This window comes from Microcaecilia unicolor, chromosome 3 (genome assembly GCF_901765095.1).
Source record: "Microcaecilia unicolor chromosome 3, aMicUni1.1, whole genome shotgun sequence".
Classification (NCBI taxonomy): domain Eukaryota; kingdom Metazoa; phylum Chordata; class Amphibia; order Gymnophiona; family Siphonopidae; genus Microcaecilia; species Microcaecilia unicolor.
The window spans coordinates 492,768,707-492,789,869 of NC_044033.1; the positions used below are offsets into that span (position 1 = coordinate 492,768,707).

The following is a 21,163-nucleotide window of genomic DNA, read 5'->3' on the forward strand; positions in this document are numbered from 1 at the left end:
TGTGCACTACGAATCCTGGCCCCTCCCACGAACAAATGCCTTGGATTTATTCGTTTTTGAGCTGGGCGCTTTCATTTTCCATTATCACTGAAAAACAAAAACGCCCAGCTCACAAATTGTCGAATAAAACATGGACGTCTATTTTTTTTCGAAAATACGGTTCGGTCCGCCCCTTCACGGACCCGTTCTCGGAGATAAACGCCCATGGAGATAGACGTTTTCGTTCAATTATGCCCCTCTATACCAACCATCGGCTCACCTTTATCCACATATTTATTTATGCATTCAAAAAATGTGCAAATTGATGAACCAAGACTTCCCTTGGCTGAATTCCTGTTGACTCTGTCTTATTAAACCATGTTGGTCTGTGTTCAGTGATTTTGTTCTTTACAATAGTTTCTGCAATAGTTTCCAGCACTTAGGTCAGACTTTCCAATCTCAGATCACTCCTGGAATCCTTTTTAAAAGCTGACCACCTTCAAATCTTCTGGTACTGTGGATGATTTTAAGGATAGGTTACAGATTGCAGATCTGTATTGAAAAGGTCAGCCAGCAGAACCGCTAGAACTTCCCTAAGTTCCTACAGTACCCTTAGATGTATGCCATCCGATCCCATCACTTTGTCCACCTTTAGATTAGCCAGCTCCTCCTGCCTTTCTTCCAAAGTATACCCAGTAAGATCTTTAAGTCTGTCTCCATATGCTTTATGATGAAGACCACTGACCATCTGGACCGACTCCATCCTGTTTATATCTTTTTCAAAGTGTGGTCTTCAGAACTGTACACATTACTCTAAATGAAATCTCACTAGAGGCTTATAGAAGAGGCATTTTCGCCTAGAGGGGTAAACCTTTGAGACTCATGAAGGCAAAATCTTTTTCAGGTACATTAGAAGCAAAAAGCCTGTGAGGGAGACATTTAGACTGTTATCTCCTTGATGATTTAAAGGAACACCCAGTGAGGACAAGGCTATATCAGAGAGACTAAATTAATTCTTTGCTTTAATCTTTACTGAGGAGAATTTAAAGGAGCCAACTATGCTAGAAATGGTAATTAAGGGTGATGGTACAGAGGAACTGAAAGAACTCTCAGTAAACCTGGAAGATGTAATAAGCAAAATCAACAAATTAAAGAGCAGTAAATCACCTGGACTGGATGGTATACACCACAGGGTATTGAAGAACTGAAAAATGAAATTACCAATAGTAGATCTGCAATCTGTAACCAGTGGATTACAGGACCCAAGGCAACATGATTTCACTATAGGTAGGTCTTGTCAGACAAATCTGATTAATTTCTTTGACTAGATGATCAGAGAGTTAGATTGAGGGAGACCACTAGATGCAGTGTAGTATTTACATTTTAGCAAAGCCCTTGACACAGTTCTGCATAGACAACTAATAAATAAACCGAGTGCTCTTGGTATGGGCCCTAAAATGACTGACTGGGTTAGGAACTGGTTGAGTGGAAGGCGACAGAGGTTAGTGGTAAATGGGGTTCATTCATGGGGTTCATTCTGAGGAAAAGGATGTTACCAGTGGTGTGCCACAAGGTTTGGTTCTTGGGCTGGTTCTTTTTAACATTTTTTAAGCGATATTGCTGAAGGGCTGTCTGGTATGGTTTGCCTCTTTGCGGATGATACCACAATCTGCAATAGGGAGACACTTCTGATGATGTGAATAACATGATAAAGGATAGAGGAATGCTCTGGAATTTGACAGCAAAGATTTAATGCTAATAAATTCAGGTTCATGCATTTGGGCTGCAAAATCCCAAGGGAACGGTACAGTTTTTGGGATGAAGAACGTTTGTGCACGAAAGAGAAGCGGGATTTGGGTGTGATCCTATGTGATGACCTTAAGGTGGCCAAACAGGTAAAAAAAGGTGATTGTGAAAACTAGCAGGATGCTTGGGTACATAGGGAGAGAGATAGCCAGTAGGAAAAAGGAGGTGATGATGCCCCTGTGTAAGACTTTGGTGAGTGCTCATTTAGAATATTGTGTACAGTTCTGGAAACCGCACCTTCAAAAAGATATATAAACAGGATGGAGTCGGTCCAGAGGGTGGCTACTAAAATGGTCAGTGGTCTTTGTCATAAAGCGTATGGGGACAGAGTTAAAGATCTCAGTATGTATACTTTGGAAGAAAGGCGGAAGAGGGGAAATATGATATAGACATTTAAATACTTATACGGCATAAATGCACAAGAGGCGAGTCTTTCAATTGAAAAGAAGCTCTGGAATGAAAGGGAATGTAGGTGAAAAAGGATAGTCTCAGAAGTAACCTGAGGGAATGATAAGAAGAGTAGATGGCACGGATGAATAGACTGGATAGGCCATATGATCTTTATGTACCTATATTTTTCTCTGTTTCTATATGATAGAGACATGTAAATACCTGCATGGCATACATAAACAGGAGGCAAGTCTCAATTGAAAGGAAGTTCTGGAATGAAGGTGCTTAGGATGAAGCTGAAAGGGGACAGACTCAGGAAATACTTTTTCCTTATGGAATTGATGAATTCGTGGAATGGCCTTCTAATGTAGTGGTGGAGATGAAGAAAGCTTGGGACAAGTTTCACGAAATGCCTAGCCACCCGCCTGGGGTTACCCACAGCCACTTAGAGGGTTTATCCCCAGCACAGCTCAGGTCCACCTGCACCTGCCGCTTGTGCTGTACACTAGCACCCTCCTCCCACCAACTCGGTCCCAACCACCTTATGGCAAGTCTCCCACTCTCAAATGATCCCCAGTGATTTCTAGGTTACTGGAGCCACACTCCCAGTGGTCCCACAGTTCCCAGAAAGCACTCACCCAACACACAAACCACTAGGATTTTATATCAGTCCAGACAAGCAGAGGCAACAAACTAAATTGTTTATTGTCTTAAAAATTGAACAATGAACAAAAAATGTGCAATCAGCAAACAGGTAACTGAAATATAGATTAATTATAACACTAACTAAACATTTGTTTACTTTCTAAAAGTATCTGTGAAGATCAGGACATATAGAACTGTTCACCGAGCCTCAGCAAAGAGATTTGTCTCTCTTTTCTCCCTGGCTGAAACTGAACTCAAAACCAGTAACTGCTAGTTAGCTTCAAACTCCAGGCCAATCAGAGTCCAGAACACAAAAATATACTGCATCTTTCATCTTGCTTCCTGTTTGTGTTAATTTAAAGAAAAGAGATTTCGTTTCATTGTAATAGTGTTACAGCAAAGAAACACCACCTGCTGGCCAAATAGGAGAAATACACTTCAGAACATAATTAGGGCAGGAAAATATCCAATACATTTACAGGCTTAAAACACACTGTTTATTCACACCTCCCCCCTGAAGAGAGAGACCCAAGACTGCAGCCTCTACAGACGACTGACTGATGGGTCTCGATAGTCCAGTGTCAGAATGGTTCTGGCTCTTTCTTTCTGGGGGGGGGGGGGGGGGGGGGCGGGGGGGCATCAGCGTTACCATGTTCACTGCCTTTCTGGTGCTTATAACAGAAACTTTTACCACACTCAGTACATGCTAACAGTTTTAATCCTGTATGCTTCATTTTGTGAATAATGAGGAGTATCTTCTGATAGAAGCTTTTACTACATTCAGCACGTGCGAATGGTTTTATTCCTGTGTGGATTCTCTGATGATTTGTTAGTTGTGATTTATGAATAAAGCTTTTCTTACATTCAGTGCACGTAAATGTTTCTTCCCTGAAGGGATTCTGTGCTGCTTTGACAATAATTTCCGTCAACTGAAACTTTTCTTACACCCAGTACTTGAAACTGGTCTCTCTCCTCGGTGAAATTTTGTATTTCTTGTGGAGCTGTCTTCCTGGTTGAAGCTACTGTCATAACCAGGACATGAAGATATTCTCTTAGCTGTGCTTTTCTGATATTCTGTAATGTTTGCTTTATTGACACAGCTTTTCCCATATTCTATACTTGTACATATTCCAGTTTCTTTATTATTTTTCAGATGCTGCGTTAGCTCTTTTTCATACTGAAATCTTTCTCATACTTAGAGCATGTAAAATGTGCATCTTTTATACATGTTTTCTGTTGTTCTTGTAGTTCTACCTTTTGACTGAAGGTTTTTCCACAGTTTGTACATTTAGATGGTCTCTCTTCAGTGTCAGATCTGTCTGATAATGTCTCTGCTAGGAGGTCAGGTATGGGCTCACTATCCTCACACACGTCTGGTAGGCTGCACACATTTAGCACCATAGTTGTGCGATTTGCATAGGCCTTTAACATGTTTATATGAAAGGTACGCTGCTTTCTGTCTGGAGAGACCATAGATATAACATAGTTTGTATCATTCAGGTGCCTTATGACAAGCAGGCTGAATCTCTTTGCCTGCTGGTGAAGCAGCAGAAGGCATGTAAGTTCTTGGCCAGGGGCGCTTATGATACCTTTGATGTGGCGTCCCGCATCTCTGCCCAAAGTATAGCAATGTGCAGACTCTCATGGCTGCATGTCTGTGACTTGGACCCTGAGATATAGCAGCAGTGCTTTTCTTTGTGCCGGTAAGCGCCAGTACAGTGTACCGGCACCTTTTTTTGAGGTCCGGCTCACCTGCCCGCTCCCTTCCGTTCATGCACCCATGCTCCGAAATTGTTTGTTTACCCGAAGTCGCGGGGAACAAACGATTTCAAGGCAGGGAGCACGGGTGCACGAACGGAAAGTCGGGAGGGGGGGTGGCTGGGGTTTGAACGAATCGCTGGACATGGATTTGAGGGGAAGGCAGGGAAGAGAGAATTGCTGGACATGGATAGGAGGGGAGGGCAGGGGAGAGAGGAGAATCGCTGGACATGGATGGGACGGGAGAGCAGGGGAGAGAGGAGAATCACTGGACAAGGATGGGAGGGGAGGGCAGGGGAAAGGAGAATCACTGGACATGGATGGCAGGGGAGTACAGGGGGCAGAGGAGAATCATTGGACATGGATGAGAGGGGAGGGCAGGGGAGAGAGGAGAATCGCTGGACATGGATGGCAGGGGAGTACAGGGGGCAGAGGAGAATCATTGGACATGGATGAGAGGGGAGGGCAGGGGAGAGAGGAGAATCGCTGGACATGGATGGCAGGGGAGAATGGGGCAGAGAAGAATCACTGGACATGGATGGGAGGGGAGGTCAGCGAAGAGAGATTCGCTGGACATGGATGGAAGGGGAGGGCAGGGGAGAGAGGAGAATCGCTGGACATGGATGAGAGGGAAGGGGAGAGAGGAGACATGCTGGACATGGATGGAGGGGAGGGAAGACAGGAAGGAGATGCACATGGATGGGAAGGGAGGGCAGGGGAGAGAGGAGAAATGCTGGAAATGGACGGAGAGGAGAGCAGGAGATAGAGGAGAATTGCTGGACATGGATGGATAGAGGAGTTGACGGGGAGAGAGGAGAAATGCTGGACTTGGATGGAGGAGAGGGGGGAGAGAGAATTATTGCTTTAAATGGATACAGGGGAGGGAAGAGAGAGGAGAAGTGCTGGACATGGATGGAGGGGAGGAAAGAAGAAGAAGATGCGCATGGATGGAGATGAGAGAAAGGGAAGAGAGGAGAAAAACTGCATCTGGATGGAGAAAATAGGCGAAAGAGAAATGGGACTTGATATACCACCTTTCTGAGGTTTTTGCAACTACATTCAAAGTGTAGGTCTCTGCTATATACATATTTATCTTATGCAAATCCATCTCATGCATATTCATTGTGGTGATCCTGAAAACCTGACTCGCAAGTTGTGCCTCTAGGAAAGGGTTCAGAAGCACTGGACCAGAACTGTTTTACAAGTGAAAGGAAGCGGTAGTTGCCCATTCAAAATGTGCGTTCACATTTTGCTGCTGTCGTAAGTTAAAAGTTGCTGAATCTTGGCCACAGATGGCCACAATTAAGTACGATTGTGTGATTGGGAAGTGACATGCCATGTCCAGAACCTTGGCTTCGTGATTGCTCTGGGCAGCTAAAAATAAGTGTAGTGTCATGTCATGTACTTGTGACTTCAAGAGGCAGAGGTCCAAGGGACAGGCCAAACCCTATAAAGTTCTGCAAGCTATCCTGTGACCAGACGATGAGATTACTTGCACTTTGATTATTTATGTAAGTTGTTGACATGGCGAGAGACACAAGTTTTAAAATAGTTTTACCACAGTCTGTTTCAGAAGTAAAAACAAAGCTTTACCATCTTTCCTTTCTGAGATGGATTTGGCTTGAGGTCACCAAGTGTGATCAAGCTTTTTTTTTTTTTTTGCCTCTTGACTCTCTTTTTTTTTTGAGGGCATTCCTGAAAAAGGCCAGTAGAAAGTGTCATATAATAATAATAATACTTATTTATGTAGTGCTACTGGATGTACACAGCACTGTACAGTAGTGATAAATATTCAGATACAATATGTTCCTGCCCCAAAAAGCTTCCAAGCTTAGCGGGTGCTTGAGGCAATGAGAGATAGTGATTTGCCCAAGGTCACAAAGAGTCAGTGGCAGAAATAGCAGTTGAACCCTGGTGTCTTTGTTTTGTAGCCCATCGCATAGTGGCCTAGTGATTGGAGCATTCTAATACATTTCTTAAAGGAAAATTGACAACTTTGTTCCCTGTTTGGCCTTCCATCACTGTCTAGCTTTAAAAAAAAAAAAAAGGAAAAATGTGATGGCCAACCCTCCTCCCCTCCCCCACAAGGGTTTACCTCCATGCACTGCTTCATGGCCTAGGTTATAAGGATGGTCAGACAGCGTTGTAGCAATGTACACAGACATCTGCTGTAATGTGATAAGCCTCTGTATGGAGCCAACTAAGAAGTAAGAATAAACCCAACTGAATAAGTTAGTTTTTTGCACACTTACTCATTTCCATTTTTTTTTTTGGGGGGGGGGGGGGTGGGGTGGTGGTGGTTTTGCCGGGTTCTTGAAGCCTGGATTGGCCGCTGTCAGAGACAGGATGCTGGGCTTGATGGACCCTTGGTCTTTTCCCAGTATGGCAGTGCTTATGTTCTTATGATGCTGAGAAGCAAATGCGGGTGCTAGAGGACACTAGCACCGGATTAGCGCCCATGTTTACTAGCGCACAATACTCAAAGACCCTCGCTGCGGGAAATAATGAGCTTGGCCCAGATCAGGTCAGTGAGCATGCTAATGTAGTCAAATAAGGTAATTTCCTATTCCCGCCGATGCTCATAGAATAATGTGGGGAACAAGGGTGCCCTTACTGCTGGAAACCTTACGCCAGGTCGGAGATGGCGTAAGAGTTTCTAAACAGGCTGTGCGACTTCCTCCCTGTTCGTGTTTGATGGGCTCTGGTGACCTTGGAGCCTCAGACTGCGGAATAATGCTGGGAGGTTTATTTAAGCCTGCAGAGATGGGCGACGGCAGTACCACCTAGGTATTTTTGCCTGCTCTTAGTGAGGAGTTTTTACAGGGGCTTCGATGCCACAAGTCCACCAGCTTTTCCTTGTTGTTCCGCCTCTCAGCACTGACATGAGCCAGATCAAAGAAGGTCAAGAACTTTCTCTTTTTGGGAAAGTGCTTGGGTGAGTAATGTCCGCTGCGGAGTGCTCTGTGTAGATTTTTCCACTTCAGCCAAGAAGGGATATCCGTTTTGCTTCAGCGGTTGGGCCACCCAAACGGCTACATCCCTCCCAGCTCTTGTGTGCGTGCTCCGGGCAAATCCTCCCCTCCCCCTTTACTTCCTAATGCACAGTGCTACCTATATTTGTATACCATTAGTGTTGAGCATTAGGGAGTTGTTTGCTGTGCTGTTCCGGGCATTATTTTTCCAGCGCTGTTCCATACAGCACCAAAGTTTTCATCATTGGGGCCAGAGAGCTCTAGTCATTAATTCTTTTTTTTTATTATTTTATTTTTATTGCTTTACTTATATTACACAAGTAATAACTTGTTACATGCAACACAGGGAAATAATACAAATTCAATATATCTTCACATACATAGGAAAAAAAGGAAAAAAAAAATTTTGACTTCAGTTTTGTTTCGTATTTAACCCTTCCTTAGACCACAAAACTTGGGGAGTGACCAAAACATTTAAGGAAATCAAAGTGGAATACAATAAACAAGGAAAGGCCCAGCCCGCCCTATGTTAAATCATTCAGCCTACTTAACAGTTGTTAATTCCCCTGATACCCTAAGCTGATCTGGTACAAAGAAAACATATTTGATTCCCAAATATTTAACTATGCATTTACAAGAGTAAGCTAAAAAGAAAGTAGCCCCCAACAATTTTGTTTCATCTCTTATATCTAAGAAACTTTTCCGTTTGTCTTGTCTAGTGACATCTGGAAATATCCTTAATTTTTGACCACAAAATAATTAATTCCTATTGGGACAGAATATGATTATTATGTAAAGGTGTTGATTCTGTTAAGTTTTTGAAAGTCTTCAGTAAGACCAAGAGGAATATTGCCCTTCTTTTAGAACAATTTTAGAACCATTTTGAAGATTTCAGCTGTAGTGTTTTAGGCCTCCAAAGTTTGAATGAGGCTGTGACCTAACATTCATGCTTCCAATTTTTGTTTAGGTGCTAATAAGGTGATTTGGAGGGGCATTTTCAATATGACATCCGAATGGTGAAATGAATGTTTAGCGGAAAACATCTAAAAACTATAGCCGATAATGAAAGAAAAAAAAATGAACGTCTTGCAGTATTCGAAAATGCCCCAAATAAACATTTTGCAAAAGGACATGCTAAATCATTGTAGATGTTTGGTTTAAACATTTCCAAAAATCAAAAATACACTACATAAAACGTCCATTAGCGGTACTGTAGCCACGTTACAGAACTTAGTTCTTACCTTGAATGTGGCTGAAAGAGGGCATTGTAAAGCATTCTGCCAGCTCTGACCTACTGCTCATCTCAGTACCAGGGAGACTCGTTGCCAGTTGGGCACAACCTCTGATCTGCAGTTAACTGTGAGTAAGCATGCTTATTCCAATAAAGGACGTTTTCGGAGAGATTAGTCTTCAGGTGTCAACTGGTATGCCAATGTTATACAGCAGCAACGAGTCCTAGAGGCCTGCGTGTATGCAGGTCCCTGGAGCACTTTTAGTGGGTACCACAGTGCACTTCAGTCAGGTGGACTGAGGCCCATCCCCCCCCCTACCTGTAACACTTGTGCTGGTAGATGGGAGGCCTCCAAAACCCACTGTACCCACATGTTGGTGCCCCCTTCACCCCTAAGAGCTATGGTAGTGTTGTACATTTGTGGATAGTGGGTTTTGGGGGAGGGGGGTTGGGAGCTCAGCACCCGTGGTAAGGGAGCTATGCATGTGGGAGCTTTTTCTGAAGTCCACCGCACTGACCTAGGGTGCCCAGTTGGTGTCCTGGCATATCAGGGGGGGCGAGTGTACTACGAATCCTGGCCCCTCCCACGACCAAATGGCTCGGATTAGGACGTTTTTGAGCTGGGCGTTTTTAGTTTCCATTATCGCTAAAAAAACAAACAAACGCCCAGGTCAAAAACGTCCATTTTTTCGAAAATACGGTCTGTCCCGCCTCTTCACGTACCTGTTTTCGGACATAGACGCCCATGGAGATAGGCGTTCGATTATGCCCCTCATTGTCTTTCTTGAGATGCGGTTGAAAAATGAGTTTAATGCAGTGGGATTTGCTGTCTTGCATGTATAATTATTTGTAATATTTGACTTAGCAACCATTGAAATCCATTGCAAGCGTTTACATGTCAATCTGAAGAAGATCTCTGTGAAACATCTCATCTTAAAAGATGTCTCAATGAAGGATTGTCTCATTCTGAAAACTGAAACTAACAGCTTACCAGAATATCTTTTAACTTCCAGTGACAAAGAAAAAACTAATGCCCATCATTGATTGCTTGACAACCAGAACTAATACCTGTTAATGTTAACTACTTTAAACTATAAAGCATAAAATTGCATGCAGCATTGTTCTTCACATAGCTCCCAAAAACATTTTATTGTGCTTTTTATTTAAAAGGACATACATCTAATTTTAAATTAAGACCATTGGGTACAACAGTGTTGAAAGCATAGATCAATCTTTGCTGCTCTCGAAAGAGAATCAATTCTAGATTTTCCTGTCTTCATTTGGGTTTTCAGTGTTTTGATTATTAAAAACCTTAGATTCTCAACATTATGATCCATTTTTGTCCAATAATTAACTGGGCAGAAATGATGGATCTATTTATAAAAACTGTTCTATAATCCTAGTTTTTATCTATCTCTTGGTTTTACCTACATAGAGTAATTTACAGGGACGTAGATGACATAAATAACATTATTAGTATTGCAGTCTGGGTAATGTTTGATCCTATATACTTGATTTGTGCATGGATGAATGAAACTGGTATGTTGCGGTGCAGAGTAGTTAAGAGCCTTAGGGCAGCTCCCAGCTGCTCCCTGAATCTATGAATAAGAGTAGTTTGATTTTTATGTATTGCAAAAGAGAAAATGTTTAACGGAGCAAGGCTGATGCTTTTCTGGTTCTCTGATCTAGAATCATAGCATCCACAGTTCTTCCACTTGTGATAAGAATTGAAATATCTCAAATTGCTGTAAATCCCCTTTGTAAATGAAACACAAAGAGGGCACCTTAACAGAATAAGTTTTTATATGGGAAGACAGTTAACTACCATTTCTGAGCACACTCAAGCTCCTTGTTTTTCTTTTGGAAATCCACTCTTTTCTAATCAGGATCACTCTTAATAGACTGGTGGAAAGGGATTCCTGACCTCAAGCAGTGGTATTTATTTGATATTGCTGAATAAAAGCCCATTTTTTAAATGTGCTGAACAGAGAGAACCAGTGGCGTAGCCAAGGGTGGGCCTGGATGGGCCTAGGCCCACCCACTCTGGGCTCAGGCCCACCCAGTAGCAGCATACCTATGATGTGCCTGGCAGGGAGCCCCAAGCCCCACCAGCCGAAAACTCCCAACAACTGTCCCTCATGCATACCAGCCTTCCCTCTGATGTATTCCCACCTATGCGGAAACAGGAAGTTGCATCAGAGGGAAGACTGTGGGGCCAACATGAGCAAGTGCGTATTAGTTGCTGCTCGCTGCCGGTGAAAATCTGCTATTTAAAAGGTATGCGAGGTAGGGGGATGTTTGAGAGACCATATGGCATGCAGGCGAGAGAGGGAGAGACCAAATCACTTGTGGGACAGGGCGGAGTTCTTCTGCCCACCCAAATGTAGGTGTCTGGCTACGCCCCTGGGGAGAACTGGACTTTGAGCAAAGCAATATTTTGTCACAGAGAAACGATATGAAAGGTACAATATTGATTTTGTGCTGGATACATAGCAGAAAGGAACTGGAGCACCTTTCTCTCCCAAGCAGTTTTATTGGTCTCCAGTCTTGTTTTGTCTACTAAAACGTCCGGAATATGTATGATCTGGATTTTCTTTTTGTTCACAAAAATCCATGAGCTACTTGAGTACTGACCCGCAGAGCTCCTCAATATGTTAATTGCTATATATTTTTTTGTTGTTTCATATATTTTACTTTTCTTTCTAGAGGCTCCTCATAATGAGATACAAATATTATAAATATTACAATGAGAACCTATAGCCTCACTAATCCACTTCACCAACCCATTCAGTTATGAAAGCCCACCTTCTATAATTACCCTAATAAATCCCTTCCTTATTCATTCTTCCCTTAATTAATCTCTACACAATACTAACTGTACCTGATATACTGGAATAACTATGTTAACAATACTATGTAAGCCACATTGAGCCTGCAAATAGGTGGGGAAATGTGGGATACAAATGCAATAAATAAATAAAGTAAATACAGTGTGAAAAACTCCAGAAGGAAGAGGATGAGAAAGCAAGACCATGAGAGTAAATAGAAGGCAATTGTATAACCTGGGTGTCTATTTATGCCCCCTTTGCCCACGTAAATGTATGGAATACTAACATATAATGTGTAAGGTTGAAACAGTTGAGGATAGGAGGAAACGTTTACGGTTGGATGTCTTCGTTTTTAGCTGGTCATAGTATGCAAGTACGGAGTGGCGGAACACTGTTGGATGTTATTGTGGTTCGGAGGTGGGTACTGCAAGGATCGGCGCTTTCTGTCCTTTTGTTTAACATCTTTTTAGCATCGTTGTGTCGATCTAAATTCTAAAATTTAGGTTTAGAATGTAGATTGTATGCTGACAATAATGGGGTGGGGTATTGATTTGGCAAGCCAGATTTCAACATATGTGCTAGCTATTCAAACGTGGATGGAGGCAAATAGATTAGCTTTGAATTTGAACAAAACTGAGATTATGACGGTAGGATGATGGATGGCCTTGGTCAGTGAAAGTGTGTGGTGTGGAAGTGCATATTAGGAATGAGATGAAATTATTGGGGGTGGTACTGGATACACCTTACTATGGAATCTGATTTTTTTTGTTGTTTCATATATTTTACTTTTCTTTCTAGAGACTCCTCATAATGAGATACAAATATTATAAAGTAAATCAGTTCTTGATGAATGTCTTCAAGAACTGATGCAAAAACATCAAATGTGTTCAAACCTTCCGTCTTCTGAAGCTTTGCCACCCAATATTCAGCCTGTGGCAGTAAGTGTCATCTGAACTGCTCACAGCCGTGAGTTCAACTGACCCAGGATAATCAGTGCCAGGGCATTGAGTATCTGGGTCTCAGCAGTCACTCAAAAGTTAACCGGGCCCCAGCCAATATTCAGACCAGCGCCTGGTTAGCTTCACTATATAAAGTTGGGGCAGCCTTTTTGCTGTTACAAGATGGCTGGTTAGTATTTATTTATTTTTCAAACTTCTATACCACCTAAATCTAAGCGGTTTACAAAATACAAACAAATCCACGTTAAGTACAGAATTACAATAGTAGGGAGTTTTAGTGGCACTGACTGGTTAAGTGCCACTGAATATCCCCAGGTAGCCCAAGGCAGCCGTTTAAACACCAAGGAGCCTCTCCTGGCCATTTAAATGGCTTTGAATATTAGGTTAAATGCAGGGGGTAATCACAAATGAACTGGAATAAATATTGCCTTACACTTATAAACAAATATGCTCCAGACCACCAACACATACAATATGAAAATGTTTTTTTTAATTGAATATAAAACATGCAAGTAATATCACTCTAAACTCACTCGTACCATTCATTCATTCCACACAAACCGCTTAAACCACATGATCCAATAGTATTGATGTTAAAAAGATTTCAACGAACAACTCCTGTGTTAACTGCCCCAAAACTTTTAGCTTGTAAGTCAATTAAGGAAAAACCCAATCTCGATGAATCCATAACAGAGGGTGGCCATAGTCTATTAAAATCATCCAAACGTAATTCCTTCATCCAAATCGTTGGGTATTTCACTTAAACACTGTGTAAAACAGTTGGACTCGGTTATTTCTCTATAATAAATGCAAACCGGCATAAGACCTCAAAGCCGCTGTGGTTGTCTGGTCACATGACATATGAACTCCGTACGGTGACCAAACTATCAAACATAACGTTCAATTGCTCCCCGATGTGGGACCGTATTTCGCCATTCTTCTTCAGGAGGAACAAATAAAGTCTCTGTGAAAGAAAACCACACTTATAAAGCACCTAATATCAACTCCTATACTATTATCATCTAAATACTAGCTCAATCTAAATCTTGTCAATGCTGAATTATGGCTGCTTACCGGAGGGACAACATCCACACCTCGCTCATGAAAACTGCCAGCCTCAAGCAAGTATGTCCTTACGATCTACTTCCGGGTTTATATGAAACCCCCATAATAAGTACATAAGTACATAAGTACATAAGTAGTGCCATACTGGGAAAGACCAAAGGTCCATCTAGCCCAGCATCCTGTCACCGACAGTGGCCAATCCAGGTCAAGGGCACCTGGCACGCTCCCCAAACGTAAAAACATTCCAGACAAGTTATACCTAAAAATGCGGAATTTTTCCAAGTCCATTTAATAGCGGTCTATGGACTTGTCCTTTAGGAATCTATCTAACCCCTTTTTAAACTCCGTCAAGCTAACCGCCCGTACCACGTTCTCCGGCAACGAATTCCAGAGTCTAATTACACGTTGGGTGAAGAAAAATTTTCTCCGATTCGTTTTAAATTTACCACACTGTAGCTTCAACTCATGCCCTCTAGTCCTAGTATTTTTGGATAGCGTGAACAGTCGCTTCACATCCACCCGATCCATTCCACTCATTATTTTATACACTTCTATCATATCTCCCCTCAGCCGTCTCTTCTCCAAGCTGAAAAGCCCTAGCCTTCTCAGCCTCTCTTCGTAGGAAAGTCGTCCCATCCCCACTATCATTTTCGTCGCCCTTCGCTGTACCTTTTCCAATTCTACTATATCTTTTTTGAGATACGGAGACCAGTACTGAACACAATACTCCAGGTGCGGTCGCACCATGGAGCGATACAACGGCATTATAACATCCGCACACCTGGACTCCATACCCTTCCTAATAACACCCAACATTCTATTCGCTTTCCTAGCCGCAGCAGCACACTGAGCAGAAGGTTTCAGCGTATCATCGACGACAACACCCAGATCCCTTTCTTGATCCGTAACTCCTAACGCGGAACCTTGCAAGACGTAGCTATAATTCGGGTTCCTCTTACCCACATGCATCACTTTGCACTTGTCAACATTGAACTTCATCTGCCACTTGCACGCCCATTCTCCCAGTCTCGCAAGGTCCTCCTGTAATCGTTCACATTCCTCCTGCGACTTGACGACCCTGAATAATTTTGTGTCATCGGCGAATTTAATTACCTCACTAGTTATTCCCATCTCTAGGTCATTTATAAATACATTAAAAAGCAACGGACCCAGCACAGACCCCTGCGGGACCCCACTAACTACCCTCCTCCACTGAGAATACTGGCCACGCAATCCTACTCTCTGCTTCCTATCTTTCAACCAGTTCTTAATCCATAATAATACCCTACCTCCGATTCCATAACTCTGCAATTTCTTCAGGAGTCTTTCGTGCGGCACTTTGTCAAACGCCTTCTGAAAATCCAGATATACAATATCAACCGGCTCCCCATTGTCCATATGTTTGCTTACCCCCTCAAAAAAATGCATTAGATTGGTGAGGCAAGACTTCCCTTCACTAAATCCGTGCTGACTTTGTCTCATCAGTCCATGTTTTTGTATATGCTCTGCAATTTTATTCTTAATAATAGCCTCCACCATCTTGCCCGGCACCGACGTCAGACTCACCGGTCTATAATTTCCCGGATCTCCTCTGGAACCCTTCTTAAAAATCGGAGTAACATTGGCTACCCTCCAGTCTTCCGGTACTACACTCGATTTTAGGGACAGATTGCATATTTCTAACAGTAGCTCCGCAAGTTCATTTTTTAGTTCTATTAATACTCTGGGATGAATACCATCAGGTCCCGGTGATTTACTACTCTTCAGCTTGCTGAACTGACCCATTACATCCTCCAAGGTTACAGAGAATTTGTTTAGTTTCTCCGACTCCCCCGCTTCAAATATTCTTTCCGGCACCGGTGTCCCCCCCAAATCCTCCTCGGTGAAGACCGAAGCAAAGAATTCATTTAATTTCTCCGCTACGGCTTTGTCCTCCTTGATCGCCCCTTTAACACCATTTTCGTCCAGCGGCCCAACCGACTCTTTGGCCGGTTTCCTGCTTTTAATGTATCTAAAAAAATTTTTACTATGTATTTTTGCTTCCAACGCTAATTTCTTCTCAAAGTCCTTTTTTGCCCTCCTTATCTTCGCTTTGCATTTGGCTTGGCATTCCTTATGATCTATCCTGTTACTTTCAGTTGGTTCTCTTCTCCACTTTCTGAAGGATTGTTTTTTGGCTCTAATGATTTCCTTTATCTTACTGTTTAGCCACGCCGGCTGACGTTTAGTCTTTTTTCCCTTTTTTCTAATACGTGGAATATATTTGTCCTGAACCTCCAGGATGGTGTTTTTAAACAGCATCCACGCCTGATGCAAGTTTTTTACTCTGCGAGCTGCTCCTTTCAGTCTTTTTTTCACCATTTTTCTCATTTTGTCGTAATCACCTTTTCTATAGTTAAACGCTAGCGTACTTGATTTCCTAGTTTCACTTCCTTCAATGCCAATATCAAAACCGATCATATTATGATCACTGTTATCAAGCGGCCCTCGTATCGTTACCCCCTGCACTAGATCATGAGCACCACTAAGGACTAAGTCTAGTATTTTTCCTTCTCTTGTCGGCTCCTGAACTAGCTGTTCCATGAAGCTGTCCTTGATTTCATCAAGAAATCTTATGTCCCTTGCGTGTACAGATGTTACATTAACCCAGTCTATATGCGGGTAATTGAAATCCCCCATTATTATTGTGTTGCCCAGTTTGTTTGCGTCCCTGATTTCCTTTAACATTTCCGCATCCGTCTGTTCGTCCTGGCCAGGCGGACGGTAGTACACTCCTATCACTATCCTTTTCCCCTTTGCACATGGAATTTCAATCCACAGTGATTCCAAGGAGTGTTTTGTTTCCTGCAGAATTTTCAATCTATTTGATTCAAGGCTCTTGTTAATATACAATGCTACCCCTCCACCAATCCGATTCACCCTATCACTACGATATAATTTGTACCCCGGTATGACAGTGTCCCACTGGTTATCCTCCTTCCACCAGGTCTCAGAGATGCCTATTATATCTAATTTTTCATTTAGTGCAATATATTCCAACTCCCCCCATCTTATTTCTTAGGCTCCTGGCATTCGCATATAGACATTTCAAACTATGTTTGTTGTTCCTAAGTACATCATGCTTAGTACTTGACAGTATTAATTGGCAATCTTTTGTCTGATTTTTATTGTTATTTAAAGATACCCGATCTACTACAATCTCTTTTGCAACCTCACTATCAGGATACTCTATCTTCCCTGTTATGGTGATATCTTTGAAAGATACCTTATCCCGAACCATGCTCTTTTGAGCGACTGTCGGCCTTCCCCCCATTTCTAGTTTAAAAGCTGCTCTATCTCCTTCTTAAACGCCGATGCCAGCAGCCTGGTCCCACTCTGGTTAAGATGGAGCCCATCCTTTCAGAATAGGCTCCCCCTTCCCCAGAATGTTGCCCAGTTCCTAACAAATCTAAAGCCCTCCTCCCTGCACCATCGTCTCATCCACGCATTGAGACTCTGGAGCTCTGCCTGTCTCTTGGGCCCTGCGCGTGGCACAGGTAGCATTTCAGAAAATGCTACCCTGGAGGATCTGGATTTCAGCTTTCTACCTAAGAGCCTAAATTTTGCTTCCAGAACCTCTCTCCCACATTTTCCTATGTCATTAGTACCCACATGTACCAAGACAGCCGTCTCCTCCCCAGCACTATATAAAATCCTATCTAGGTGACGCGTGAGGTCCGCCACCTTCGCACCAGGCAGGCAAGTCACCAGGCGATCCTCACGTCCACCACATGAAAGCAATCAAGATCATGAGAATTAAATCACTACTCCATCTCTAAGTTTAACCCTCCAGGAACCACCGTAATCCAATAGAAAATGAACCTTTGCTCCTGAGCCAACAATATCTCAGTAATATTGCCCCCTCTATGCAAAGTGACCTGTAATAGCGCTGTAAAACGTAAATCATTAACTGAGTGCCCCTCAGACGCCCAGTGGGCCACCAAGGGGGGGGGGGGGGGGGGGGGCTTCCATTCTCAAAATAAACTGTTGTAATTGTTGGCCTGTAAGAGTACAATTAAGGTCTGATGCCCATTTGGCTGCCAATTTTAGGCCCTCTATGAATCCAGTGGACAGTCACCCCAATGTAAACTTTTCTGTAGGATGACATGACCAGCAGCAAACAGCTTCAGCTTCATCTCCTTCAAAGTGAATGAACTGTTCACTGTTCAGTTTGGCTGGAGACCAGTAACCCATTCAACAAATGCAGGCAACTCCACTGTTCTCATAGGCTATATTACTACTACTACTACTACTTAACATTTCTAGAGCGCTACTAGGGTTACGCAGCGCTGTACAAATTAACAATTAAGGACGGTCCCTGCTTGGAAGAGCTTACAATCTAAAGGACGAAATGTCAAGTTGGGGTAGATAAGTTTTCCTGAGAAGAGGTGTAGTGGTTAGGTGCCGAAGGCGACATTGAAGAGGTGGGCTTTGAGCATTGATTTGAAGATGGGTAGGGAGGGGGCACGGCGTATGGGCTCAGGGAGTTTGTTCCAGGCGTGTGGTGAGGCGAGACAGAAGGGGCGGAGCCTGGAGTTGGAGGTGGTGGAGAAGGGTACTGAAAGGAGGGATTTGTCTTGAGAGCGGAGGTTACGGGTAGGGACGTAAGGGGAGATGAGGGTAGAGAGGTACGGAGGGGCCGCAGATCGAGTGCATTTGTAGGTGAGTAAGAGAAGCTTGAACTGTATGCGATATCTGATATATTCACTGAACAGCAAAATTTAAGATGAGATGATCCACTGTTTGTGAGATGAGGTTTGTAGTAGCAAAATCCCATTCCAGTTTTTACTGCTTCGTCTGGTTTACTGAGGAATCGTCATTTACATCTCACTTCCATTTTTACTTTTAACTACAAGCATCTTCTGTAATTAGGTAAAAGCAGTAAAAAAACAAATTGGTAAAATTATTACTTTGGTACAAGTAACAAATGTTTCCCATACTTCTTTTTAAGTAAAAGTGGCAAAACGTTTACATAAATACAGTAACTAATTACATTTCCTTAGTTACTATACAACGCTAGGCACTGAAATAAAAGAAATGTCATTAGCAGGTGATATTGTAGAGCACTGCAAACCAGTCACAAGGGCTTTCCCAAAGGTTACAAAAGTCCATAGGACCCAAATTAGTACCAGTATGGGGAGGAAGGCTTCTCTTCCCTTTCCTTTTGCTGATAATCTGCAAAAATATCTCATTGCTTGGAGTATTACAGGTGTTTTCAACATAGCAAGACTATAATCGTACTGGACAACACGCAATCTTCATCCCTTCCGACCCTCCACTTATACCTCATATGATCACTATACAACCTTGTATCTGTTATCAACCAACTAGGCAAACGCCTCTCCGGTACTATGTAAGCCACATTGATCCTGCAAATAGGTGGGAAAATGTGGGGTACAAATGCAACAAATAATAATAAACAATGTAGAAAGCATTATAAGATTGTAAAATAGCACAAGCATAGATGGTTTCTGGAATGTTTATTTTGACTGAAGGAACTGAAAAGGATGTACAGTTTTCTTGCTTCTGTAGGTGAGCTGGGTGGTACGATTCTCAGTGGATTATAGAATACTAGTAAAACATGCCCGTTTCAGGCGCAAATGAAACGGGCGCTAGCAAGGTTTTCCTCCCGAACCTCCCCCCCCCCCCCCCCCACTCACCCCTTCGGCGTTGTGAAGGCACTGACCGCCATTGTTGTGGACCTCGTCAACGCACACCAATGCCAACTTCAATGTGCTGAGTCATTGGTTGTGAAGCCACTGACGCCATTGCTCTGCCCTCAACGTCATCACGTTTGACGCGAGGGCGGGGCCCCAACACAGTGATTTCGGTGGCTTCACCACCACGAACCCTTCGAACCGGAAGGAAGTGCCCGGAGGAACTGACAGTGACGTCAGTGTCCTCAGAACGTTGAGGGTGAGTTTTATTATATAGGATCTTTTTAAAACTATATAACCATTGGAAAGATTTATCCCATATCGTAATAGAGACAATGAGAAAATAATACAGTACCAAGTGTTCACTAATGTAGTTACCTGAGCCCTTCATGGGGGTATGACTGCTTTTAATACATTTTCAGATCTGTCTTTTACATTTCTGGTTCTATCCTAACTAACTCTGAATGGGGTTCTTTTTCAAAGCACTTAGACTTGCAGAGTTCCAGAGTTGCTGTGTAACTTTATAAGTCTAAGTGCTTTGAAAATATGCCTCAATATTTTTAGTCATGTAGAATTTAAACTAGAGAAGTGATAAACTCTTCCTGTTAAGACCTGAAATCACTAAGGGCTCCTTTTACTAAGTGGTGGTGAGCCCAACGCGGGCTTACCGCTCGCTATACAGGAAGTACCGCAGCAGCCCGGCGGTACTTCCCACCTCTAGAGCGCCGTTTTGTAGCAACCCGGCGGTAATCCGGTTACCGCGGGAGCCCATACTGCCACCTTAATTGGTGGCCACGCTGCAAGTGCTTTACTTGCTGCACAGCCATTTCCTGCAGGAAGGCAAGACTTCCCTTTTACCAGCCGTGGTAAAAGGGGACCTCGGTGCATGTGTAAAACAAGTGTTGACGCCAACTCTGGCCCCCTTTTGCTGCTACTTGGTAAAAGGGGCCCTAACATTGCCAGTATCTTAACTTTTGATGGTTTTCTAGGAAGCAGAAAGGAACAGTGGATGTTCTAAATCATTCTAGACCAGTGCTTCAATATTTTTGTGTCTGTGACCCCCAGAGCTGCAGTGTAATGATGCACTTATGGAGTGCCCACCTAGGTCACAACTCCAGATGTGGGTTTTGTGACCCCATAGGTGCTGGCCCACATTTTAGGAAGCTCTGTTTTAGACAGTGTTCAGAAATCATTGCAGAAAGCTGAATGGTTCTTGTTTTCCATAATAGTTGAAACCATGATCTGAGCATGTGTATACTGCCTTGTGAAGTAAATCACTTGGGAAGGTCCTTTTTGGAGAAAGTGGACATGAGAGGTTGCATGAGGCGCTCAGTCTCACAAGTCTAGCTGTCCAAATTTTCATGGTCTGAGTTCTGTTGTCTGTGCTGCATTGTCTGTTTTAGCACTTAACATCTTTCTTTTTTTTGGTTTTCCAACAGGTTCTTGAAAGTGTGTGGTGCTGAACTCTTGCGTCTCGAGTTGGCCTGTGGCCACTTTTTAAATGAGACATGTCTGGAAGTCATTGCTGAGACATGTCCACATCTTCAGGTGTTAAATCTCTCATCCTGTGATAAGTTGCCACCTCAAGCATTCGGTCACATTGCTAAAATTTGTGGTCTGAAACACCTCATTCTCTATAGAACAAAAGTAGAGGTAAGAATAATCATTTTTCCTTTACTGTTTAGCTGTTATCCCATCTTTCTATGCTAAATGTTTTAATGTTTAATAAACTTGATATAAGGCACAATCCACTCCAGGTCAAGGCTGTTTACATCGGAAAACTAAACACAAATAAAAGAAAGGACCACCATAATCAAATAGGAAAACACAATCA

The 21,163-nt window shown here is 42.8% G+C and overlaps 1 protein-coding gene across 2 annotated transcripts in view; it reads left to right on the forward strand.

Annotated features, from left to right (window-relative positions):
- FBXL4 (F-box and leucine rich repeat protein 4) overlaps positions 1 to 21,163 on the forward strand; it is an 83,895-nt gene that overhangs the window by 54,222 nt on the left and 8,510 nt on the right. The window contains exon 5 of one of the 2 annotated variants that reach the window (XM_030199081.1): positions 20,769 to 20,982. In XM_030199081.1, coding sequence (XP_030054941.1) covers positions 20,769 to 20,982 — 214 coding nt within the window. The remainder of the gene's footprint in view (positions 1 to 20,768; positions 20,983 to 21,163) is intronic. The other variant, XM_030199082.1, reaches the window with a different exon arrangement.